This window comes from Eptesicus fuscus, chromosome 22 (genome assembly GCF_027574615.1).
Source record: "Eptesicus fuscus isolate TK198812 chromosome 22, DD_ASM_mEF_20220401, whole genome shotgun sequence".
Classification (NCBI taxonomy): Eukaryota; Metazoa; Chordata; class Mammalia; order Chiroptera; family Vespertilionidae; genus Eptesicus; species Eptesicus fuscus.
Genome location: NC_072494.1, coordinates 44,541,446 through 44,568,015, shown reverse-complemented (window position 1 = coordinate 44,568,015; position 26,570 = coordinate 44,541,446). Strand labels below are relative to the sequence as shown.

General features: G+C 49.1%; 1 protein-coding gene and 1 pseudogene across 6 annotated transcripts in view; one reads left to right on the top strand and one right to left on the bottom strand.

The window, feature by feature from the left end:
- Positions 1–6,958, top strand: LOC129148027 (leukocyte elastase inhibitor-like; annotated as a pseudogene).
- Positions 6,959–19,885: 12,927 nt separating this feature from the next.
- The window catches only part of F11R (F11 receptor), a 72,900-nt gene continuing 66,215 nt past the window's right edge, over positions 19,886–26,570 (bottom strand). For 5 of the 6 annotated variants that reach the window (XM_054712179.1, XM_054712181.1, XM_054712175.1 and 2 more), the window contains 3 exons: positions 22,517–22,582; positions 21,230–21,274; positions 19,886–20,234 (listed from right to left, as the gene is read on the bottom strand). In XM_054712179.1, coding sequence (XP_054568154.1) covers positions 20,196–20,234; positions 21,230–21,274; positions 22,517–22,582 — 150 coding nt within the window. In that variant the 3' untranslated portion in view covers positions 19,886–20,195. The remainder of the gene's footprint in view (positions 20,235–21,229; positions 21,275–22,516; positions 22,583–26,570) is intronic. The other variant, XM_054712177.1, reaches the window with a different exon arrangement.

Here is a 26,570-nt window from a genome sequence, read left to right as displayed (position 1 = left end):
CGGGGAAGCAGCCAGCACAACGATCCTTCCTTGCCCATCTCTGTGGAAACAAGCTCTGAGACAAGTCAGGATTGCCTCACCATGGAGCAGCTGAGCTTGGCCAACACCCGGTTCGCAGTGGACCTCTTCCGCACCCTGAAGGACAACAACCCCTCCGGGAACATCTTCATCTCCCCCATAAGCATTTCCTCGGCGCTGGCCATGGTCTTCCTGGGGGCCAGAGGCCCTACCGCGGCACAGATGTCCAAGACTCTTCACTTCTATGCGGTTAAGGAGATTCATTCCAGTTTTCAGAGTCTGAATGCTGATATCAACAAGCGCGGGGCTCCCTATAATCTGAAACTTGCGAACAGGTTATATGGAGAGAAAACCTATGAGTTCCTCCCTGAGTTCTTAGCTTCAACCCAGAAAATGTATGGAGCTGAACTGGCCAGTGTAGATTTTCAGCGAGCCTCTGAAGATGCAAGAAAGGTGATAAACGAGTGGGTCAAAGGCCAGACTGAAGAGAAAATTCCAGAATTGTTGGGTGCAGGCATGGTTGATGATAGGACTAAACTTGTGCTAGTTAATGCCATCTATTTCAAAGGAAACTGGCAGGAGAAATTCAGTCAAAAGGCCACAATCGATACACCTTTCAGATTGAATAAGAAAGACACAAAAACAGTGAAAATGATGTATCGGAAGAGCAAATTCCCATTTGGCTACATTGAGGACCTTAAGTGCCAGGTGCTGGAGCTGCCTTACCAGGGCAGGGACTCAGCATGGTCATCCTGCTGCCAGATGACATCGAGGACGAGGCCACGGGTCTGAAGAAGATCGAAGATCAATTGACCATAGAAAAACTGCACGAGAGAAACCAAGATGGCGGCATAGGTTAAACACCTAACCTACAGCCTGGCACAACAATTTCAAAAATACAACTAAAAGTCAAAACGGACATCATCCAGAACCACAGGAAAGCTGGCTGACTGAAATGCCCACAACTAGAAGGAAAGAGAAAACCACAAGGAAAATCAGAGGAGCCGTAAAAGCCTGAGGTACGGAGACACGGGCAGAAACACGGGCACGCAGGGAAGACGGAGCCGGAGAGGAAGGGGCGGCTGACGGCCTGGCCGGCGTTCTCTAGCAGGAAGGAGATAAAAGCTCCAGATTGCGCTGAACCCCAGCTCCGACTGCACTGAACCCCAGTTCCGGGCGAAATCCTGGAAAGCCAGGCTCATGCTGGGGGAATCTGGGCTGTGGGGCGGGAACACAGAGGAGCGGCGAAAGGCAGAGCTCCGGAGGCGCGCACGTGAATGCGCGCAGTGTACGGACTGTTGCCTGTGCCGCTGAATTGCCCTGGCGGGGAGGAGACAGGGTCTCCAGACCGTGCTGAACCCCAGTTCCAACTGCACTGGACCCCAGTACCGGGAAAGACCCTGGGAAGCCAGGCTCATACTGGGGGAATCTGGGCTGTAAGGCGGAAATGCAGAGAAGCGGCGAAAGGCAGAGTACTGGAGGCGCGCACGGGAATGCGCGCAGAGGATGGACTGTTGACTGTGCCGCTGAACTGCCCTGGTGGGAAGGAGACAAAAGCGCCAGACTGCGCTGAGCCCCAGTTCAGACTACACTGAACCCCAGTTCCGGGTGAGAATCTGGGAATCCAGATTCATTAGGGGAGAGACTAGATTGTTTGGCAGCGGGCGAAACTCCAGGGCGCTTTTCTCTCAGAGGTGTTTGCAGGGAGTACAGAGGGACACTGAGACACAGGAACCTCATAGGGCGGGGCTGACGGGAAGCCAAGGCTGTAGGCTCCACCCTGAAACTCCGCCCCATCCAAGCTGAGCACAGAGGCTTTTACAATTTTGCAAGTCTAGTTGAATAAGGCTGTCTCCCGGCATAGACACAGCTGATCCTCACGGCCAATTGGACTGAAGGTCAAATCCTCCCAGTGTACCAACAGCAATCAAGGCTTAACAACACCATGACTTTGCACTCAGCCCACAAAGGGGGGTATCAAGAGCGACCACCTAGGGAGATTGGGGAAGCTGAGTGATAGGGAGGCAGCCAAAAGGTGAAGACACCGAAGCAGGTCACGAATAGAAGGGATGAAGGAAAGTAAACTAATGGACGACACAGTGTTCAGAATCACATTTATAAGGTTGCTTGGGAATCTTCTGGAGGACCAAGATGGCGGCATAGGGCAGACGCCTGATTGTTGCCTACCACAACAATTTTGAAACTACAACTGGAAAACAGAGCAGACACCATCCAGAACAATGGCCGGAGGAACTGCTGAGAAAGAATTGACTGATGGGAGTTGGGATCGGGAAGATGAGGCCCCACTGGGTCCCGGATCCAGGTGCGCTCGCCCGGCAACGGGTCGCCGCAGCATACCCGAGTGCCGCCACAGCAACCTCGGGCCAGCCCGCCGCCGCGCACCAGGCGCACCGGAGCTTCGCCGAGCCCGCCGCCCAGCGAGTTCTGCAGCAGCCACCCCGGAGCTTTGAGAAAATGGCCAAAGGAATTGCTGAGAGGGAATTGACTGACAGGAATTGGGATCAAGAAGACGAAACCCCGCTGGGTCCCGGGTCCGGGCGAGGCCACGCGTCCCTGGGTCTAGGTGAGGCCACGCGCCCTAGGGTCCGGGTGAGGCTGGGTCCCGGGTCCGGGTGAGGCCGTGCACCCCCGGGTCTGGGCGAGGCCGTGCGCCCCTGGGTCTGGTTGAGGCCACACGCCCCTGGGTCCAGGTGAAGCTGGATCCCGGGTCCGGGTGAGGCCGCACGCCCCAGGGTCCGGGCGAGGCCGTGCGACCCTGGGTCTGAGAGAGTCCATGCGCCCCGGGGTCCGGGTGAGGCCACGCGCCCCTGGGTCCGAGTGAAGCTGGATCCCGGGTCCAGGTGAGGCCGTGCACCCCTGGATCCGGGAGAGGCTGGGTCCCGGGTCCGGGTGAGGCCGCGCCCCTGGGTCCGGGAGAGGCCACACGCCCCTGGGTCCGGGTGAAGCTGGATCCCGGGTCCGGGTGAGGCCGTGCGCCCCTGGGTCCGGGTGAAGCTGGATCCTGGGTCCGAGTGAGGTGGTGTGCTCCTGGGTCCAAGAGAGGCCACGCGCCCGGGGTCCAGGTGAGGCCGGGTCCCGGGTCCGGGTGAGGCCGTGTGCCCCTGAATCTGGGTGAGGCTGGGTCCCTGGTCCAGGTGAAGCTGGATCCCGGGTCCGGGTGAGGCCGTGCGCCCCTGGATCCGGGAGAGGCTGGGTCCCGGGTCGGGGTGAGGCCGCGCGCCCCTGGGTCTGGGTGTAGCTGGATCCCGGGCCCGGGTGAGGCCACACACCCCTGGGTCCAGGTGAAGCTGGATCCCGGGTCCGGGTGAGGCTGTGCGCCCTGGATCCAGGTGAGGCTGGGTCCTGGGTCCGGGTGAGGCCGCACGCCACCGGGTCCGGGCGAGGCCGCGCACTCCTGGGTCCAGGTGAAGCTGGATCCCGGGTCCGGGTGAGGCCATATGCCCCTGGATCCGGGTGAGGCTGGGTCCTGGGTTAGGGTGAAGCTGGATCCCGGGTCCGGGTGAGGCCATATGCCCCTGGATCCGGGAGAGGCTGGGTCCTGGGTCCGGGCGAGGCCGTGTGCCCCTGGATCTGGGTGAGTCTGGGTCCCGGGTCCGGGTGAAGCTGGATCCGGGTCCGCGTGAGGCCGTGCACCCCTGGATCCAGGTGAGGCTGGGTCTTGGGTCCGGGTGAGGCCACACGCCCCCGGGTCCGGGCGAGGCCGCGCACTCCTGGGTCCAGGTGAAGCTGGATCCCGGGTCCGGGTGAGGCCATGTGCCCCTGGATCCGGGTGAGGCTGGGTCCCAGGTCTGGGTGAGGCCGTGTGTCCCTGGATCCGGGTGAGGCTGGGTCCCGGGTCCGGGTGAAGCTGGATCCCGGGTCCAGGTGAGGCCGTGCGCCCCTGGATCCGGGTGAGGCTGGGTCCCGGGTCCGGGTGAAGCTGGATCACGGGTCCGGGTGAGGCCGTGCGCCCCTGGATCTGGGAGAGGCTGGGTCCCGGGTCCAGGTGAGGCCGCGCACACCTGGGTCCGGGTGAGGCTGTGCGCCCCTGGATCCGGGTGAGGCTGGGTCCCGGGTCCGGGTGAGGCCACGCGCCCCTGAGTCCGGGTGAAGCCGTGCCCCTGGGTCCGGGCGAGACCAAACCAGAGGGAGTCGGACCTGCATTACCACCATTTGTCCACCATCCAGAGCTGAAAAGTCAGTGCCGACATGTGCACATAAGGAACTGGTGGACATTAAAATTGGGTCTCAAAAGAACTGTTGGTCCAGAAAGAAACTCACTACAGACTGATTCATTTGCCTGTCAGCATAACTATTATTGCTCGTCTCACATTCGGTTCTTATAAGTATACTAGAGGCCTGGTGCACAAAATTTGTGCACGGGGTGGCGGGGGGAATTCTCCTCAGCCCAGCCTGCAACCTCTCCAATCGAGGACCCCTTGGGGGAGGTCCGACTGCCAGTTTAGGCCCTATTCACAGGGCAGCAACAGTTAGACATCCCTCTTGCAATCTGGGACTGTTGGCTCCTAACTGCTTGCCTGCCCGCTGGCCTAATCGCTATCTAACTGCTTCCCTGATGGCCCCCAACTGCCCTCCCCTGCCCACCTGATTGCCCCTAACCACCTCTGCCCAGCCCCCACCACCGTGGCTTTGTCTGGAAGGAAGTTGGATGTCCAGAAGATGTCCGGTCACCTAGTCTAATTAGCACATTACCCTTTTATTAGTATGGATGATTACTGAGCAGTCCATTCTGGGGAACATGGGGAAGCGGCCTTATGACTCAGAGACCAGGGACTCGACAGGAAGCTGGGAGGTCTGGTCTCACTCAGCAGAGGATGGGCCTGGGATCATGGGTGAGGCCTGGACTGTGTTTAGCTCCGAGGAGCCTCCCTTCTCCAACACCACGTGCTCAGTGGCCTCCCACACACACCCCGACATGGGTTCAAACACGCAACCTTTCAATGTACAGGACGAAGCTCCAACCAATGAAGCCACCTGGCCAGGGCAGTTATTCTTAGCTTTTATTTTATTTTTATTTTTTACTCTTTTTTATTAAATCTTTATTGTTGAAAGGTTTACATAGGTCCCCTTTCCCCCCATTAATCTTTTCCAGCCTACAATCCCCTCTAGGCCCTCACCACCCCATTGTCTGTGTCCAGGGATGATGCATTTATGTACACAGACCATTGGTTGATTTCTTCCCACCCACCCACTGTCCCCCGCCTTCCCTCTGAGGTTCCACAGTCTATTCATGCATCTGTGTCTCTTTTTGTTCATCAGTGTATTTGGCTCATTAGGTGTTAAAAGTGCTCTGGTTGTGATCACTTGGGTTTTCTAAAGATGCAGTCATATCATGTACAAATCTTTTTTCTTTTTCCAAATTTACTTTTGGACACATTGGGAATATAGATACCAGAAACAGAAGTCTGTGAATAAGTTGGGAATAGGATGCTTTTTCTTTCATTACGTTGTGTATGTGATCCTGTGCTCCCGCCGTGTTGAGAATACTGAGTACTCTGGTTGCAGGGGAGCTCTCATCGGCAACTCATCTCCATCAGCCGTAGCTCCCAGGACAGACGCATGCACCCCTCAGCAGAGGTGGGGGCACTTGGCCACCTCCCGCAGGCTTACTCCTATCATCACCTGGTTGGGGCCCACCTTCTGCATATCACCCTCTTGTTCCTACTCCCAGGCCTTTCCATTCACTTCCTCTCAACCAGCCCCCTCTCTCCTCCCATGATGTCCGGAGCCCCAGGTGCTGTCCCTGCGAGGTCTGTGACACTCCCTACCAAACCATTTCATCTCATTCTTTCATGGTGTCCAGTGTTTTTTCTGCCTCGTTAACTTGGTTTGAATCTGAACGGAAATGGCTCCATCTTCTATTCCATTTGTGTCCTTTCCACCCCTAAGTTAATGCCGTGTCCTTAGTATGTGGCTGTGAGATGTCTCTATGACTGAGCTAGGAAACCTTTCATGTTTCTCTTTCCCTTTCTTTCATCTCAGGATAACTGAGCTCTGTGGTTTGTGTGGGACCAAAGGCTCTTGGAATTCAATGCTGAGCCCTCTGAACTCATTTTATTCTTCATTGTATTATTTAATTCCTGGGGTTGAGTTAAACATGAAAATATACCCTTAGATATTCAATCTGAGTTATTACCCGGAGATTCCTGCGGGAGCTGACACTGAGTTATGAGACCCATGTGTTTATTGGTCAGTTTCCTCACCTATGGAACGAAGGTTGAACCTGCCCCTCGGATCCTTTGGAGGTTGGATATGATGCATCCAGAGGGATTAACTGGCGGCTCGGAGAGTAAGATCAGAAGTCAACAGACACTTGTTTCCTTTACCTGGACAGAGTTACAAAAACACAACTCTTTATCCTAACACCTGGAAGGGCTATGCCAGTGGGAGGAGGTGTAGGGAACTGGGGCTTCCCCCTTGCTCCTGCCCTGCCCTCCCTCCCTCCATCCCTGTACTGGCCCAGCCGCCATCAGGGAACCGCCCATCTCTCAGGAAGGAGCATGCGCAGTTTCTTGTAGACACTGAAGCAGCTGGGGAGTAGGGAGGTGGTGGTTTTCCCCCCTGAGGAGGCGCTGAAGTCCTTGTTGAAGTCTCTGCTCTGGAGCCTCTCACAGCTGTGAGTCCTCGTCCAGGAAGGCTGTGCAGTGGAAGCTCCGTGTGCCTTTCAGAAGAATGTCCGCTGGGGGAGGGTGCAGGAGGTTGCCTTGCGCCTGCTCACCAATCCCCAGTCCCGCTTTGCTGCCACCCAGCCGGGTTCCCTGTGGCTCTCCATTGGCCATCCAGCCTGATGGGAGCCTGTGGGCCAGGGGTTGGGGAAGTGGAGGGGAGGGACCAAGAGGTGCTCCATGCACTTTCTGGTTACCGGTAGGCCTTTCTGGTCGTGATGACCCTAGGCTTTTGGCCTCCAATGGCAGGGTAGCCGGGTGTCTGCGGCAGCCCCCCTCAGCGGCCGCGGATCCGGATCCACAGCCTCTGAGGGGGGCTACCCTGCTGTTGAGAGGCGCAGGGGGCGGGACTCCCGCCCCCTGCGCCTCTCAACGGCTGCTGAGGGGGGCTGCCTCGGACACTTGGCTACCCTGCCTTTGAGAGGCGCAGCCGGGTGTCCACGGCAGGCGCCCTCAGCAGCCGCGGATCTGGCCGTTGAGAGGCGCAGGGGGCGGGAGTCCCACCCCCTGGGCCTCTCAACAGCAGGGTAGCCCCCCCGCAGTGGCCTCGGATCCGTGCCTCTCAATGGCTGGATAGGCCACCCCGAGTCCCGCCCCCCAGTCTCCCCCCGCCCAATCGTGGGTATAGCGGAGTGATGGTAATTTACATGTTACTCTATTATTAGATAGGATTTCTAGTAACACATGATCTCGCTCATCTAGGGGAAATGATGAACAACATAGACTGATGAACAAGAACAGATCCAGAAACAAGGAGGCATCGATCAGATTGTCGGGCCTCAGAGGGAGGGGAGGGGAGGGTGGGGGTAGGGGGAAGAGATCAACCAAAGGACTTGTGTGCATGCATACGAGCCTAACCAATGGTTAAGGACAACAGGGGGGTGGGGGCATCCGTGGGGAGGGGTGGGGGATGGGAATGGGGGGATGAGGACAAATATGTGACACCTTAATCAATAAAGAAATTTTTAAAAATAAATAAATAAATAAATAAAGGGGAGGGATAAAAAAGAAAAAGAAAAAAAAATGACTGTGGAACTGGTTGGCTGGGCAGCACATTTCCCCCACTTCTCGTGTCCAGGACCACCCTGACACCGACACCCTCCACTCAGCCCCCAGGCAAAGCTCCTGCCTCAATCTCAGACCCAAACAGGAGCCCAGACCCTGTGTACCTGAAATGGCTCAACACGCAACTCGCTGCACAAGACAGCCAACTCTTTTCACAGTTGCCTATGCTTTTAATGAGCCTTTCCTTCAGACGCTCCTCTTCAGCAATCATCCTATCCAGGAGGTCCTACCACAGAGAAGACAGCCCCATAAAAGTTTGGAACTAAGGGGGGAAAAAAACACCAAACAACAAATAATACCAAAACACCAGTAATTTCAAAATTTTAATACCCTTGTCCTCCTGCAAAACACAGCACTAAACTCACCTTGATATGTGTGTGTACAACCTGAGTTCTTTGTAACCGCTGGTCCTCAGGAATCCCAATGAATTCCCATATTTCCCGAAGGTGACTCAGGGCTTTCTAGAGATATAATGTGGAGTCCTCTGCAATCACCTCACTGGGAAGCAAAAGAGAAATCAGCTGCATGAGCCACTGCCTCTGACACACTAAGAGAAGTATTTACAGCCCTGGATGGTTAAGTCAGTGGTTAGAGCATTGCACCACAGACCAAAGAGCCTCGGGTTCAATTCTCCTTTATTCCCAGGCAAGGACACTAGGTGTCGTCATTAATAATGCGGATTTTTTTCAATAGATGGAGTTACACATATGTTGATATACATGTGATTTGATATGCATGCTATTTTGTTGTATTGACAACAAGCTTCAAAGCTTCATATGTCACATTTTCTGAAGGTGTTAACATCATAGATATTTTTACGCTTAAAATCTCAAATTTCGTGCCAAAAAAAAAGAGCATTTGCGGGAAGTTTTAATTCATTTCTTTATTTTGAAGAAAAGTTCTGCTGAATATTTCCGGAAGCTATGGTGAACATGCTCCATCTCAAGATGCTTGTGAACGCTGGTTTAAACGCTTTAAAAGTGATGATTTCAAAGTGAAAAACAAAGAACGCCCAGGTCAACCGAAAAAGTTTGAAGACCAACCATTACAAGCGTTATTGGATAAAGATGCGCGTCAAACTCAAAAACAACTTGCAGAAAGATTAAACGTTGCTCAGCAAACAATTTCCGATCGTTTACAAGCAATGGGAAAGTTTTTAAAGGAAAGAAAATGGGTGCCACATCAACTGAACGAAAGACAAATGGAAAACGGAAAAGTCATCAGTAAAATGTTGCTTCAACAGCACGAAAGTCTTTTTTGCATCAATTTGTGACTGGCAATGAAATGTGGATTTACTTGCAGAATCCCAAATGCACAAAATTATGGGTTGATCCAGGTCAACCATCAACATTGAATGCCAGGCCAAATCACTTTGGAAAGAAGACAATGCTCTGCGTTTGGTGGGATCAGGAAGGTGTGGTGTATTATGAGCTTCTAAAACCAGGTGAAACCGTTAATTCTGATCCCTTCAACAAATAATCAATTTGAACTACATTTTGATCATAAAACAACCAGAATGGGCCAGAAGACATGGTATAGTAATTAAGCTTCCTGGTGACGCACCATCACACACTTCAACACTAGTTAAAGACATGTCAAAAGATCTTGCCTGTTGCCAAAACCGGTTTGGCTCAGTGGATAGAGCGTCGGCCTGCAGACTGAAAGGTCCCAGGTTTGACTCCGGTCAAGGGCATGTACCTTGGTTGCGGGCACATCCCCAGTAGGGGGTGTGCATGAGGCAGCTGATCAATGTTTCTAGCTCTCTATCCCTCTCCCTTCCTCTCTGTAAAAAATCAATAAAATAAAAAAGATCTTGCCTGTGAAGTATTAACCCACTCACCATATTCACCAGACCTACTTCAGATGACCACTTGTTCCAATCAATGGCAAACGCACTTTCTGAGAAGCACTTCAAAACATATGAAGAAGCCGAAACCGGTTTGGTTCAGTGGATAGAGTGTCAGCCTGCGGACTGGAGGGTCCCAGGTTCGATTCCGGTCAAGGGCATGTACCTTGGTTGTGGGCACATCCCCAGTAGGGGTGTGCAGGAGGCGGCTGGTCGATGTTTCTCTCTCATCGATGTTTCTAACTCTCTCTCTCCCCCTTCCTCTCTGTAAAAAAAATCAATGAACTATACTAAAAAAAAAAAAAAAACATATGAAGAAGTGGAAAATTGGGTCTCTGAATGGTCTTCCTCAAAACAAGAAAAGTTCTATTGGGACAGGATTCACAAATTACGTGAAAGATGGGAGAAATATGTAGCTAGCGATGGACATTACTTTGAATAAAGCACTTTTGATGTTTCTCTTGAAATTATTCTGTTTTCTTTGATTACAAAATCCACGTGATTAACCGGTACAGCTAGTATATACCTCGGTTGAAGACTGGATCCCTGGCCCTGGTCAGGGTGTGGCCTGTAATTCTCCTATCCTTCCAGTAAAAAGCAAAAACACTGAAATGGGGAAGGATGGAGATTTGTACAGGATCCTGTACCTATCTGGGGAAGAGCAGGGGGTGGGAGTGGGCAAGGCTAGGTCCTTGTGAGTAGCGCCCCATGTGAGAAAAGGGGAAACTTGAGGCCTACAATGGAAGCAGGCAGGGTAGGGGGCTCAAATCCCTCCTGCCTGCCTTCCTGTGCCCCTTAGGGGGCTGCCCAGCCTAGTGCAAGGGCTAGGGAGGCAGGGAAGGAAGAAAAGAGGGTGTGAGCCGCACCTGGTGAGACACAGGTAGTTTGGGGCATCCTGGGGCCAAGCAGTCCATCCATTGGCCACACCTGCTGCTGCCACAGGTCAGGTGTGGGCAAAGGACGGGACTGCTCGTCAGAGCGAGATGGGGCTCTGGCCCCTTCACGGCTAGGGGAGCCCTCCAGTGTAGCCAGGCTGTGCCCTGAGTGACTTGTGGGGCTGGACCCTGAGGCCTGGCCAGGGGACATCTCCTTAGAGCCGAGCCAGTGCCCAGAACATCAGGCTTGGAGCCCCAAGGAGAGGACCTTCTTACATTAACACAAAATTATCGTGTAGCTTTCATTTCATTTATTTATATATATTTAAAGTAAACCTTTTTTAGTCGGACCTGCATTACCACCACTTGTCCACCATCCAGAACTGAAATATCATTGCTGTTATGAACACATAAACAACTGTTGGACATAGAAACCGGGACTCAAAAGAACTGTTGGCCCAGAAAGAAACTCACTACAGACTGATTCATTTGCCTCTCAGCATAACCATTATTGCTTGTCTCATTTTCGGTTCCTATAAGTGTATTCCTAGTATCACATGAGCTCACTCATCTAGGGGAAAAGATGAACAACATAGACTGAAGAACAAGAACAGCATTGATCAGACTGTCAGACCTCAGAGGGAAGGTAGGGGAGGGTGAGGACAAGGGAGATAGATCAACCAAAGGACTTGTGTGCTTGCATATGAGCCTAACCAGTGATCACGGGCAACAGGGGGAGGGGGGCATGCGTGTGGGGGGGTTTGGGAAGGGAATGTGGGGGGGTTGATGACAAATATGTGATACCTTAATCAATAAAGTAATTTAAAAAAATAAAGTAAACCTTTTTAAATTAGCCTTATGCATATATAATTTCAGAGAGGAAGGGAGAGGGAGAGAGAGAGAGAGAAACATCAATGAAGAGAGACAATCATTCATCGGCTGCCTCCTGCATGCTCCGCACTGGGGATGGAGCCTGCAACCCGGGCATGTGCCCTTGGCCGGAATCGAACCCAGGACCAGTCCCCAGGCCAATGCTCTATCTGCCGAGCCAAACCGGCGAGGGCGTGTAACTTATCTTAAAGGCGAGAAGCCACATTCCCATCCTGTCTCAAGTCACAGGCTAGTAAATGAAGTGTGACGCCCTCGCTCAGGGCCCAGAGGGGCCTCTGGAAGCCCCACAGGTCCCGCACCTGGGACGGGCGTCCCCCCTCTTGCATCCCTAACTCCCCCACAGCCCGCACCTTCTCCTCATGATGGAAGTCCACGACCTACTTCACCGGAAACCTGAACCGAGCACTGCAACCAGCCCCTACCACCTGTAGCACAGGATCTGCCACTTCCAGAGCCATTCGCCACCTGCCAGGGTCTTAAAGCAGCAACTCAGCGGAGCAGGCCTGAGATTGGTGCTCCATCCTGTCGCTCCCCGCGAAATCCCGCCCTCTCCCCGCCCCCAGCGGCTCCCTGCAGGTTTGAGTGCCAGCTCCCGATCTCCTGCGGTTCGGAGGTCCTGGGAGCCTTGGCTGCGTCCCGGTTCTGGTTACTTTCCGGCGTGATTAACCCGCTCTGGCCACACCGAGCTGCTGTGGGAGGGAAGCCGTTAACACCGCGTGTGCTCTGAGGGTGTCCTGGGTTCGATCCACCCCTACGGAGGGGACACCCCAGCTCCCCAGCTCTTGCGGTTCGGAGGTCCTGGGAGCCTTGGCTACGTCCCGGTTCTGGTTACTTTCCGGGGGGCGTCTCTGGAGCCTGAAGGGTCCCTGATTTTAGACATTTCCATCTGCTGGTTAAGTAAAGCGTGAAAGCGTTCGAGTCCGTAAAAGTTTCAAGGAGGGGACTGGCCAGAGATGAAGACTCAGCGCAGAGTGCGCCTCTCACGGGAAGGGCGTGTGAGCGGGAGGGCGGAGGGGGTCTCTGGCCGCCTGCGAAGGGCATTCCTGGGACAACGGACCGCGTTTGAATCCCGCCAGAGCACTGGGCGGTACAGACGTCTCAGCGTGAACTTCCCGGTTCGGAGGGCTGTGCAGGAGAAGGCCCTGGTTTATAGGAAATTGCCCCTGAAATACTTGGGAGAAAAAAATTAAATTATTTGGGGGGTCACGGGGTATCATACGGGCAATTTCAGATTGCTCGTGAAGAGAGATTTCTGTGCTATACTTGTCACTTTTCTGTAGCTTTACTTTGGGATGGCTTAAAAAATAGTTTCAACAGACAACGCAATTCCAGATGTGTCCACAAGATAGCGTCCTAAGACCACAAAACTGGTTTACCAGGTATCGCGGTTACCAATGCGGATTTTTTCCCCTCGATGGAGTTACTAGTAATGAACTCAAAATAGTGCTCTATTTTTTGGCACTAAACTCGACATTTTTAGGCGTAAAAAAATCTATAATGTTAACACCTTCAGAAAATTTGACATGAAGTTTTGAAGCTTGTTGTCAATACAACAAAATAGCATACATATCAAATCGCACATATATCAACATATGAGTACTTGCCATTTCGCTTGCTGGGCTTTAAAAAAGGTTTTGTGTTTTTGTTTTTTAAAAATATATTATTGAACTCAGAGGAGAAGGGAGAGGGAGACAGAGAAATACCAATCATTGGAGAAAACTATCAATTGGCTGCCTCCTGCACGCCTCAGACTGGGGATCGATTGCCCTTAAAAAAAAGTTTAAACCATGCAATTCCAGATGTGTCCACAAGGCGGCGAGCTCAGACCACAAAACTGGTTTTACCGGGTGTATGGGTTAATAATGAGAACGTTTTCCATAGGGGCTTCATCTCAAATCACAAGGAACAACAGCCTGTAATTATTGGAATCCAGAGTCTAGGTCAGTGGTCGGAAAACTGCGGCTCGCGAGCCACGTGCAGCTCTTTGGCCCCTCGAGTTTTTAGCAAAGGCCAGCTGAGGAGTTCCCTAATTCAATGTACCTACCTATATAGTTGAAGTTCAAAAAATTTGGCTCTCAAAAGAAATTTCAATCGTTGTACTGTTGATATTTGGCCCTGCTGACTAATGAGTTTTCCGAACACTGGTCTAGGTCAGTGGTCGGCAAACTCATCAGTCAACAGAGCGGGCAAACCTATCCACAGTTTGCAGACCACGGCCAGAGATGGAGTTACCAGTAATGAATTAAAACTTCCCGCAAAGGCTCTTTTTTGGCACTGAATTCGACATTTTTATGCCATGCTCTGCTCTCAGCACCCAACCCGAACCACGGGAAGCACTGACTCTGCTCTCAGCACCCAACCTGGAGCCAGGGAGGCACTGACTCTGCTCTCAGCACCCTGCCGGGGGCCCAGGAAGCACCGTGCTCTGCTCTCAGCACCCAGCCCAGATCCAGGGAGGCCCAGACTCTGCTCTTAGCACCCTGCCGAGATACCGTTAGGCGTTAGAAGAAGTTTAAATTTTAAAAATTTGGCTTTCAAAGAAATTTCAATCGTTGTACTGTTGATATTTGGCTCCATTGACTAATGATTTTCCGGACCACTGCCCTAGCCCTAATTTTAGCCTGAAGCCTAGTCCAAACCCTAAACCTAACTTTAACTCTAACCCTAACCCTAACTCTAACCCTAACCCTATTCCTAACCCTAACCCCAACCCTAATCCTTGTCCTAACCCTAACCCTAACCTTAGCTCTAACCCAGCCCTAACCCTACACTAACACTAACCCTAACCCTAACCCTAACCCTAACCTTAGCTCTAACCCAGCACTAACACTAACCCTAACCCTAACCCTAGTCCTAACCTTGATGATGTCAGCACTCCCACTTCCGGCTGGTCCCCTGGCTCCAAACCACCTGAGCACTTCAGCCTGGCCATGTGGCCCTTCTCCCTTGATGACATCAGCACTTCCGGTTTAAAAGCTTAACCAAACTTCTTTCAAAAACGCTAACTTATTGGCACTTAAATATAAATGTAACCAGTATCCAACTTGGTTCTCTGATCTTTGAACACAATTTCCCTGTCATTAAACAATGTCCTACAGATATTAAGGCTCTTTGTTAATGTATTCCTAGTGTTTCAAGCACGTTCTTAGATATTACCCTAACCTTAACACTAACCCTTCAGTCTGTAGACCAACAGTCTATCCAGTGAGCCAAACCAGCTAGGGCCTGTTTTTTAATTGGATTTCTTGTCTTCCTTTTGTTAAGTTGTATGAGTTCCTTTTATATTTTGGATATTAACCCTTTATCAGATGAATCATTGCCAAATGCATTCTCCCAGTGGGCTCCCTTTCATTTTATTGATAGTTTCTTTTGCTGAGCAGAAGCTTTTCATTTTGATGTAGTCTCATTTGTTTATTTTCTCTTAGTTTCCTTTGTCCTAGAACCGTGGTCTGCAAACTGTGGCTCACGAGCCACATGTGGCTCTTTGGCCCCTTGAGTGTGGCTCTTCCACAAAATACCACGGCCTGGGCGAGTCTATTTTGAAGAAGTGGCGTTAGAAGAAGTTTAAGGCTACCAGACCGCTGTACCAATTTTTCGGTAATTTCCAAATCTGCTCCTATACTGCTTTACCTAATTTTCTGTACTTTGCCTAGTACCTATTTTCTACAATGTTTCCAAGTTCCATCTTATTCTAACCACTCGTTTGCATGTAACTAACCTTTTTCTATATCATGCTGATTTTTTTCTCTTTATTGCTCAGGAGCCCAGGTATAGGGGACAGTTAAATTCAGGGCCTCAGGTCTGGTAGGGTTAAGTTTAAAAAATTTGGCTCTCAAAAGAAATTTCAATCATTGTACTGTTGATATTTGGCTCTGTTGACTAATGAGTTTGCCAACCACTGCCCTAGGAGATGTATCTGTAAACATATTGCTATGAGAGATGTCTGAGACTTTGCTGGCTATGGTTTCTTCTAAGATTTTTATGGTTTCCCAGCTTACATTTAAGTCTTTTATCCATTTTGAGTTTATTCTTATATATGGTCTACTTTCTTTCTTTCTTTCTTCTTTTTTTGCACATATCTGTCCAATTTTTCCAACACTGTTTATTGAAGAAACTGTCCTGACTCCATTGTATGCTCTTACCTCCTTTGTCAAATATTAATTGATCATAATGGCTTGGATCAATTTCTGGGTTCTCTGTTCTGTTCTGATCTGTATGCCTGTTCTTGTGCCAGTACCAGGCTGTTTTGATTACGGAGCTTTGTAGTATAACTTGGAATCTGGTATTGTGATTCTTCCAATTTTGTTCTTCTTCCTCAATATTGCTGCAGCTATTCAGGGTCTTTTATGATTCCATATAAATTTTTGGAGTATTTGTTCTAACTCTGTAAAATATGCTGTTGGTATTTTAATAGGGATTGCATTGAATCTGTAGATTGCCTTGGGTAGTATGGGCATTTTAAAGGTATTGATTCTACCAATCCAAGAACATGGTATATTTTTTCACTTGTTTATATCTTCTTCTATCTCTTTTTTTTAACATCCTGTAGTTTTCAGAATACAGGTCTTTTGCCTACTTGGTTAAATTTATTTCTAAGTATTTTGATTTTTTTGTTGCAGTGGTAAATGGGATTGCTTGCTTAGTTTTTCTTTCTGAGAATTCATTTTCCTATATAATAAAAGCCTAATATGCTAAGTGTCCAGTCATCTGGTCATCCGTTCAACCAATCAAAGCATAATATGCTAATGATATGCTAAGGCCTCTCAACCGCTGCTATGATGTGCACTGGCCACCGCAGGCAGACAGTCGACCAGCCGTCCCAGTCGTTATGATGTTCACTGACCACCAAGGGGCAGACACTCCAACCAGTAGGCTAGCTTGCTGCTGGGGTCCGGACTGAGCAAGACAGGCAGGACACACCCTGGAGCCCTCATATGGTCCCTCCCCAGCTAGCCAACCTCCTGCATCCCTCCCCAGCCCCGACCATACACCGGTGGGGTCCCTCAGCCTGGCCTGTGCCCTCTCGCAATCTAGGACCCTTTGGAGGATATCGGAGAGCTGGTTTCGGCCTGATCGGAGAGCTGGTTTCGGCCTGATCATGAATTAATGCACCAGGCCTCCAGTTGGTGTATAAAATAGCCATCCATTTTTGGGTGTTGATTCTGTATCCTGCTACATTGGCAAGTTCATTTATTCAACCTAGTAGTTTTTTGGTGGAGTCTTTAGGTTTTCATGTTGTCTGCGAGTAATGAGAGCTTAACTTTGTCCTTTCCAATTTGGATGCCTTTTATTTCTTCTTGTCTGATCGCTGGGGCTAGCACTTCCAGTACTATGTTGAATAAGAGTGGTGAAAGCAGACACCCCTGTACTGTTCCCGTTGTTAGGGAAAATTGTTTTAGTTTTTGCCCATTGAGTATGATGTTGGCTGTACATTTGTCATGTATGGCCTTTATCCTGTTGAGATATGCTCCCTCTATTCCCACTTTGCTGAGAGTTTTTATCAAAAATGGGTGTTGGATTTTGTTGAATGCTTTTTCTATGTCTACTAATATGATCATGTGATTTTCTTGTCTTTCAATTTGTTTGTGATGTATATTTATTGATTTGCGCATATTGTACCAGCCTTGCATCCCTGGAATAAATCCCACTTGGTCATGGTGTATAATCTTTTTAATATATTGCTGGATGCGATTTGCTAATATTTTGTTGAGGATTTTAGCATCTGTGTTCATCAGGGATATTGGCCTGTAATTCTCTCTCTTTGTAGTGTCTTTATCTGGTTTTGGAATTAGAATAATGCTGGCCTCATAAAAAGGAACACTAGAAGTGTTCCTCGCTCTCGGATTTTTTGAAACAGTTTGAGGAGTTTAGGTGTCAGTTCTCTGAATGTTGGTAAAACTCCCTGTGAAGCTTTTGTTCGCTGGGAGTGTTTTGATTACTGCTTCTATTTCCTCAGTTGTTGTTGGCCTATTCAGGTTTCCTGACTCTTCCTGATTCAGTTTAGGGAGATTGTATTTTTCTAGGTATTTGTCAGTTTCATCCATATTGTCCAGCTTGTTGGCATAGAGTTCTGTTCATGGTATTTCCTTACAATCCTCTGTATTTCTGTGGTGTCAGTGGCTATTTCTCCACTTTTGTTTCTGATCTTATTTATTTGGGCCCTTTCTCTTTGCTTCTTGATGCGTCTGGTTAATGGTTCATCAATGTTGTTTATTGTTTCAAAGAACTAGCTCTTGGTTTCGTTGATTTTTTTATATTGTTGTTTTAGTTTCTATGCATTCATTTCTGCTCTAATCTTTATTGTTTCTTTCTTTCTACTCACTCTGGACTTCTCTTGTTGTTCGATTTCTAGTCCTTTAAGTTGTATGCCTAGGTTTCCCTCTCTATTTTTTTTTTTATTATTATTTCAGCAGTCCGTTTAGCATTTCTAGTAATGCTGACTTGGTGGTGATGTACTCCTTTAGCTTTGTGTGTATGTGTGTGTGTAGGGCGGGGAGCTGTTTATTTCACCATCTATTTTGAATGATAGCCTTGCTGGATATAGTAATCTTGGTCTCAGATCCTAACCTTGAGTACTTCATGCCATTCCCTTCTGGCCTATAGAGTTTCTGATGAGAAATCAGGTGTCAGCCTTGTGGGAGCTCCTTTTTAGGTAACAGTTTGCTTTTCTCTCACTGCCTTTAAGATTCTCTCTTTGTCCTTAATTTTTGGCATTTTAATTACGATGTGTCTGGGTGTGGGCTGTTTGGGTTCTTCTTGCTTGGGACTCTCTGTGCCTCCTGAACTTGTGTGACTTTTTCCTTCTCCAGGTTAGGGAAGTTTTCTGCCATTATTTCTTCAAACATGTTCTCTATCCCTTTTTCCCTTTCTGCGTCTTCTGGCACACCTGCTATTTGAATATTTTTATGTTTCATGTTGTCCCACAGCTCCCTTAAGCTGTCCTCAGCACAGGAAACTGAGATATCTGCCTTCTGAGCTCTAACTCCAGAGCCTCCAATCTGGCTTCTGCTCACACAGCTCCGGTCTAATCTGCCCTCTCTCTGCCAGAGAACACGATTAGTGGCTCCACAGGGAATTTTATGTGTTGGCCCTTTAAAAAGGTGCTGGAAATTCCAGTCATCTCTCCCTAGCAGACAGCAACCCTGCTGCTTTGCACAAGGTTGTAGGCACCCTTCTCAGTTCTGGTGTTCTCTGCTGGGGGGCCCAGCTTGGGGATTAGATCTCAGAGTTCTCAGTGGCAACCCCCCACAGCTGGGATATCTCTCCGGAATTTCAGCTGCTCTCTGTGGGAACCCAGCCAGCCATTTCATGCCTCTGTCCATCCTACCAATCTCTATGTGATCTCCACTTTCCATTCTTGGTTATCAGGGTTCTCTCCAGTGATTGTTCTGTTGATTATTCAGGAATTTTTTTGTATTTTAGTTGTAACTCGTTTGGTCCTGGGAAGGTGTCTATGTAGCATCCACTTACTCTGCCGCCATTTTAAATCTCTTAGTATAGATATTTTAATGATGTTGATTCTACCAATCCATGAACACAGCATATTCTCCCACTTGTTTATGTCATCCTCTATCTCTTTTTTTCAAAGAACTATAGTTTTCGAGTACAAGTCGTTTACCTCCTTAGTTAAGTTTATTTCTAAGTATCTTAGTTTTGGTTGCAATGGAAACTGGGATTGTTTGTTTAGTTTCTCTTTCTGATAATTCATTATTGTTGTATAAAAAAGCCATTGATATTTTAGTGTTGATTTTGTATCCTGCTACATTGCCAAATTCATTTATTAAATCTAGTAGTTTATTGGTGGAGTCTTTAGGGTTTCCTATGTACAACATCATGTTGCCTGCAAATAATGAGAGTTTCACTTCCTCCTTTCCAATTTGGATGCCTTTCATTTCTTCTTCTTGTCTGATTGCTGTGGCTAGGACTTCCAGTACTATGTTGAATAAGGGAAGAACACCCTACATTTATTTTTTTTAATATATTTTATTGATTTTTTTACAGAGAGGAAGGGAGAGGGATAGAGAGTTGGGAAACATCGATGAGAGAGGAACATCAATCAGATGCCTCCTGCTGGGGATGTGCCCACAACCCAGGTACATGCCCTTGACCAGTATCGAACCTGGGACCCTCCAGTCCACAGGCCAACACTCTATCCACTGAGCCAAACCATTCATGGCTCACCCTACATTTACATAGAACTTAGATTTCCAGTACCTGGACTTGCTGTGTGATCTTTTGTGAACTACCCAATCTTATCCAGTCTGTAAGTTGAGCGACTTATTCATTTTTTTTTATTTGAAAGTGAGAGGGAGAGAGAAACATCAATGTGTTGTTCCACTTATGTATATATTCATTGGCTGATTCTTGTATATGTCCTGACTGGGGATCAAACTCTCAACCTTGGGTATTGGGATAAGGATCTAACTAACTGAACTACCTGGCCAGGGCAACACCTTTGTTCTTCTTTTTTTTTTTTTTTTTTTTTTTAGAGAGAGAGAGGGGGGAAGGGAGAGGGAGAGAGAAACATCAATGCGAGAGCTAAACACCAATTAGCTGCCTCCTACAGCATCCCACCGGGGATCAAGCCCTCAACCCTTTGGTGCAGATGCCTTGCTATTTTAATGGCTGTTAAAAATGATTTTCAAAATAAAATATAGTCCATCAACAAACTCCCAGACTAGGAACTATTATGTAAACTCATATGGTGTCATCCAGTGCACTGATTCCCAAAACAGACGCTGGGGCCTGACAAAGGGGAGGCCGGCAGTGGCCCCTGGGATTATACAGAGAAGTTCTCCAGCTCCTGGTGTTGAGTCAAGCAGGGTGTTGAGCTCTGGGCTGTATCTTTCCAACCTGCAGAAGAAACGAAGTTCAGACACTCCCACTAGGAGATCCCCATAACAACTCTGTGGGGTATGAATTGTTAACCCCATTTTACAGATTAAGAAAATGAAGCTCAGAATAACTGACTGAAGTACAGGAGGAGCTTGAATCCAATTCTTTTGGCTCCAAGTCTAGTGTTTATAACCACACCATGCTTCTTGCTTCCTCCTGACTCCCCTGAGATTGCTTGGGGCCACACAGTGTCCTCTGCAACTCTGGGCTGTCCAGGTGGCTTTAATGTGGAGCTGCTGTCAAAACGCCACGCAGCACAGCAGGCACCCATCCTCCCCTCCCTTGGGACAAATGGCAACATTATTATTGGGCCACAGCTGGAAACTTGGGTTGCAGTAGGAGGCTAATGAGGAATGAGTGGGGGTGTTCTCCATGCCCTACTTTCTATGGGTACAAATGGGAGGTAGAATTATACCTACTTCACACATTCTGTGGGGATTAAATGAGCTATTCATATGAAGCCACTGGCAGGCCACCTACAGCATCCCACCCTCAATAAATGTTGAGACCCTGCTTTCCATTCCCTAGGTGGTCCATGCTCAGGGGCACCTTTGTTCAGTCTTCACCCTAGAAGCAGCTGAAGATCACCTGTATTCTGGAATGATTCTCAATTACTTGCTAACTTTAGAAAATCATTCAGATGTACTAATCCTCCCTTCTCTGATCTCCTCACCCCCACAAACACACTTGGAAGGGAGAGGTGTCCATTGTAGGGTTCACAGCTGGGGAAATAGCCCGGAGATGGCCCTAATTTGAAACTCAATCTCCCCAGTAAGAGTCAAACCCCAACACATGACAGGACCTTGTGTGAGACCCTCACTCTGCTTGGGCCTCAGTTTCTTCACCTCTAAATGAGGATTTGGATTAGAATCTGCCTAAAATCCCTACAGATGTAAGATCTGTGGGTGACTTCCCAGATATGCTACAGGCACTAAGCCCATTCAGAGTCTTACCTCTTCATAGACGGAAGGGCTGTGGCCCCTCTTCTTAGCTCCAGACTGAAATTCAGAGGGCAAAGAGTGCTTAACTTCAGGTAAGAAATGCCCCACTCCGAGCTGGTGTGAGAGGTCCCCAAAGAGACTCGGTGCCCAGAGAACCCTTGAAGTGGCCCCAACCAATAGTGAATGAAAGCTCCTACCCCAGGAGCAAACAATGGTGTGCTTGGTTTCCAGAAGGTGTTAACACATACTTTCCTATGATATGACATTTCTGAACCAAAATCAGTTTAACATACCACAGCCATGTACCCCTGACCACACACACACACACACACACACACACACACACACAGCCTTCAGACAAACCTAATACAAACACGGCCTCCAACCGTGCATCTGTTCAATGCCTGGCACACTCCCACCCAGCGGCGCTCAGGAGCGCTCTGTAGCCGGCAGAGTCTTCAGATATAAAACCGAAGCTGCGGCCAGGTGCCATGCCATGTCTGGCCATGTGTGTAGCATATAATTTAAATATCAATCCCTCTCCGTAGAATCCAAGTTGACTGAATGACTTGTTGGAAGGGGGGTGAATTAAAAGTCTGAAAATGTGTTCTAACCTTCACCCCCCTTTTATACAAACACACAATCGCTGACCTGCTTGAACACCGTCCTTCACATCCACCAGGCTCCCCGCTCTCATCACCACGTTCAGCTTATGGTCTGTACTGTGAGTCCAGCCTTGGGAATATCATCCTTCCCCCCCTCCCACCTGAGATGAAAAGATGACAACGGGCCCAGGACACCCAGCTCTGTGGGACACACATGGGCTGCGAGCCCCCCTTGGACTCCAGTGGGTTGCCTCAGTGCCAGGCCTCCACCCTGAGGGGACTGGCCGAACTTTGTCTGGTTCCCTGAGGTCAATACTGTGGCTCTCTAGGTCCAGTGCCGTCCTGCCGCTCAGTCCGATGCCCATGCATCGGAGATCTCTGGCTTCTCTCACCACGGCCTCGGCTGGCCTACCAGGATCCTGTGGTCCCTGCACCAAGCAATTCCTCTCTGATTGTCCTCTACCTTCCACAGAAACTTCTGGAAACACCTTTAATATACTTTTCTCCCAGACTCAGAGCTGTTGTTTTTCTCCAAACAGAACTAGAAAGGCACCTGCCCATTCACTTTTCAATAGTCATTTAACACAAGTCCCTTAGACACACGCAGTGGAAGTCAAGTCGCTCAGAAGTGCAAGCCCGCGTGCACTGCGCATGCAAAACACACCCTGCCCGCACCCCTGGGGTGGAGACTCACCTTCTCCGCGGGCAGCACCACCGAGTACAGGGTGGCTGCAGTTTCTTGTGACGTGGAAGCGGAAGACTAATGAGAGGAGAAATGAAATCGTTACAGAGGCATCGATAGACCTAGCACACCCCTAGGGAGGGAGGTACCTCTTCCACGCAGCCCGCAGCCCTGCCCAGAGAGAGGAGGTCGGTGTCCGTTGGAAGAGGCCCGCCAGTAGGAGGGAGTGGCACAGCTGAATGCTAGTCCCTCTCTTTAAGGCAGTTGCTGCTTTTTTGGAAAATGTGTTTGATTTTAGAGAAAGGGGAAGGGAGGAGGAGAGAGAGCAACATCACTGGCTGCCTGCTGCACGCCCCCTACTGGATATCGAGCCCACAACCCGGGCATGTGCCCTGACCAGGAATCGAACCTGGACCTCTCAGTGTATGGGACGACACTCAACCAACTGAGCCAAACTGGCTGGGGCGAACTGGCCCTGCACTTGTATTCTCCCCTACTCTTTAGGACACTCCTATCTGATAAGAATGACTATGATCTGCCTCATTCTACAGATGAGCCTCCAAAAAGAGAAATAGCCCAAGTCACAGTGTTCACAGAAGCAGCAGAATTTAAACAGACTCCCCAGGGTTCTTTCCTCAGCACCTCCATGTCTCCTTCTGGCTACCGTTTTCCTTCTCTGTGTCTGAAAGAAGCATCTCCATGTTCCAGGCAAGGGAAGTCTCCCTCAGCATCTCAAAGTCCTCTTCTTATTTTTTAAAATATATTTTATTGATTTTTTACAGAGAGGAAGGGAGAAGGAAAGATAGTTAGAAACATCAATGAGAGAGAGAGAAACATCGATCAGCTGCCTCCTGTACACCCCCTACTGAGGATGTGCCTGCAACCAAGGTACATGCCCTTGACCGGAATCGAACCTGGGACCCTTCAGTCCACAGGCCAACGCTCTATCCACTGAGCCAAACTGGTCAGGGCTCAAAGTCCTCTTCTTAGAATACAATGTGGCTAAACCCAAAGCTGGGGAATCAGTCGCTCTTACATCTGTGGGCAAAAACGGGGCCACATACTAATCCTGACAGGCTCAAGGAGGCCTGCAAGGCGGGCCTTAGAAACCCAGAGACCTGCGGGAACCACACAGGACGGCCTGCGGTCACAGCTTCCACCTGAAAGTGAGTCCTGGTGGGCAGGCATGTCCTAGGCCTGCATCTTCCTCGACAAAGGCCAAGCCTGAGCCTGTCTATTGTCTTTCTGCATCTCCCATAGATAACACCTGTGGAGTGATTCCCTTCTCCAGACCCCTGAGGGCGCCACTCCCACCAGAGCAGACCACAGCGCCTCTCACTGTTACTGTTATCATGTTCATTGTGAACTGTAACTATCCTATACCCACAAACACCTATTCTTATTTTTCTTCTTTTTTTGTTTAGTTTTTCTTTTCTGTGTCTTTTCATTTTACTTTTTTTGTTTTAAATATATATTTTTATTTTTTTCAGAGAGGAGGGAAAGGGAGAGATAGAAACATCAATGATGAGAGAGAGCCATTGATCAGCTGCCTCCTGCACGCCCCCTACTGGGGATGGAGCCCGCAATCCAGGCATGTGCACTGACTCGGAATCAATCCGTGACCTCCTGGTTCATAGGTCGATGCTCAACCACTGAGCCACGCTGGCCAGGCTTCATTTTACTTATTATCCAATCCCAGAGATTTCCCCACTTTGCTTTCTCTTGCCTCCCGAATCCATCACCTATGGAGTTCATGTAACCCACTTATGCCTTTCTTTATTGTAATGTACAAAACAAGGGGCAAAACTGCCATTCTCCAGAGCATTTTCTCAATCCATAGATTTTGATTCCAGATGATTGTGGTCAGTTTGTATCAAATAAACTCATAAAAATTCTTACAGGTTTGGCCCTAACCAGTTTGGTTCAGTGGATAGAACTTCGGCCTGCAGACTGAAGGGTCCCAAGCTCGATTCTGGTCAAGGGCATGTACCTTGGTTGTGGGCACATCCCCAGTAGGGGGTGTGCAGGAGGTAGCTGATCAATGTTTCTCTCTCATTGATGTTTCTAGCTCTCTATCCCTCTCCCTTCCTCTCTGTAAAAAAAAAAAAAAAAAAAAATCAATAAAATATATATTTTTTAAAAATTCTTACAGGTTTGGACTTTTTTTTTTTTTTTTTTTTTGATTTTTCACAGAGAGGAAGGGAGAGGGACAGAGAGCCAGAAACATCGATGAGAGACATCGATCAGCTGCCTCCTGCACACCCCCCACTGGGGATGTGCCCAAAACCAAGGCACATGCCCTTGACCGGAACCGAACCCGGGACCCTTCAGTCCGCAGGCCGATGCTCTATCCACTGAGCCAAACCGGTTTTGGCAGGTTTGGACTCTTTAAGGCTCTGTGACTTGACCCAATGAGCCCCATTACCGTAAGGGGAGCGGGAGGAGGCAACACACTTCTTGGGAATTCCAGGACGGCACTGAGGGGCCAGACACCACTGCTCCCCTCCTCCTCTCGCTGCCCTCCCCTCCTCCTCCTCCTCCTCCTCCTCCTCCTCCTCCCCCATCCGTCCGGGGCAGTCCTCTGAGCCATCCCCATTCCACCAAGCTGAAGAGGTTGCTGCTTCAGGTTCAAGTTCTTTATTTTTTTTTAAGTAATTTTTATCAGAACTTTTTCATCATTGGCCACCAGAGGGCAGTGTTTCCCTAGAAAGAGATGCCCAGCCGGGTCCACTGCTGATGGTGCAGCTCTAACCCTGGATGTTAAAAACAATGCAGGGGAGACTCCGGATCCTGTGGCACAGCTTTGCCCAGCTCGTGGCCTTGAGCACGTTCATTTACCTCAGTCTACAGACTTCATGAGGATGTTAGAGGAGATTCATTTTAAAAATAGACAGGCCCCGTTGATAGGCCCAGAGACGCTGACTGGCATAGAAACTGACTAATCAGAACCAAATCTGGCGAAGTGTGAGGAGCCAATGGCTGCTTAGGGGGCGGAGCTTTAGATGCTGACTGGCATAGAAACCAACCAATCAGAACCAAATTGGCTGGCAGAGGAGGGCAGTTGGGGGCAAGATCAGGCTGGCAGGGTAGGGTAGTTAGGGGCAATCAGGCAGGCAGGCAGAGGGATTAGGGGCAATCAGGCAGGCAGGCAGAAGCAGTTAGGGGTGATCAGTCAGGCAGGTAGGTGAGTGGTTAGGAGTCAGTGGTCCCAGATTGCGAGAGGGATGTCGAACTGCCAGTTTCGACCCCACAGAGATCAGGCCTAAACAGGCAGTTGGACATCCCCCAAGTGGTTCCCAATTGGAGAGGGTGCAGGCTGGGCTGAGGGGACCCCCCCTCTCCATGCATGAATTTCATGCACCAGGACACTAGTAATAAGATAAAAGAGAACAACACAGACCCGGTCTTTCCTGAAAACAGGTATAATAAGTGGGGAGAAAAAGTGCAAGGGTGCCCCAGCCAGTTTGGATCAGTGGGTAGAGCATTGGTCTGCAGACTGAAGGGTTCCAGGTTCAATTCCAGGCAAGGGCACATGCCCGGATTGCAGGCTCAATCCCTAGTAGGAGGCAGCAGAGCAATGATTCTTTTTTTTTTTTTAATAAATCTTGATTGTTCAGATTATTACAATTGTTCCTCTTTTTTCCCCCCATAGCTCCCCACCACCCCGTTCCCACCTCACCCTCTGCCCTTACCCCCCCACCCTGCCACTGTCCTCATCCATAGGTGTACGATTTTTGTCCAGTCTCTTTCTGCACCCCCCACACCCCTTTCCCCCATAGAATTGTCAGTCCACTCCCATTCTATGCCCCTGATTATATTATATTCACCAGTTTATTCTGTTCATCAGATTTTTTATTCACTTGATTTTTAGATTCGCTTGTTTATAGATATGTATTTGTTGTTCATCATTTTTATCTTTACCTTTTTCTTCTTCCTCTTCTTAAAGAATACCTTTCAGTATTTCATATAATTCTGGTTTGGTGGTGATGAACTCCTTTAGCTTTTCCTTATCTGTGAAGCTCTTTAGCTGACCTTCAATTCTGAATGATAGCTTTGCTGGGTAGAG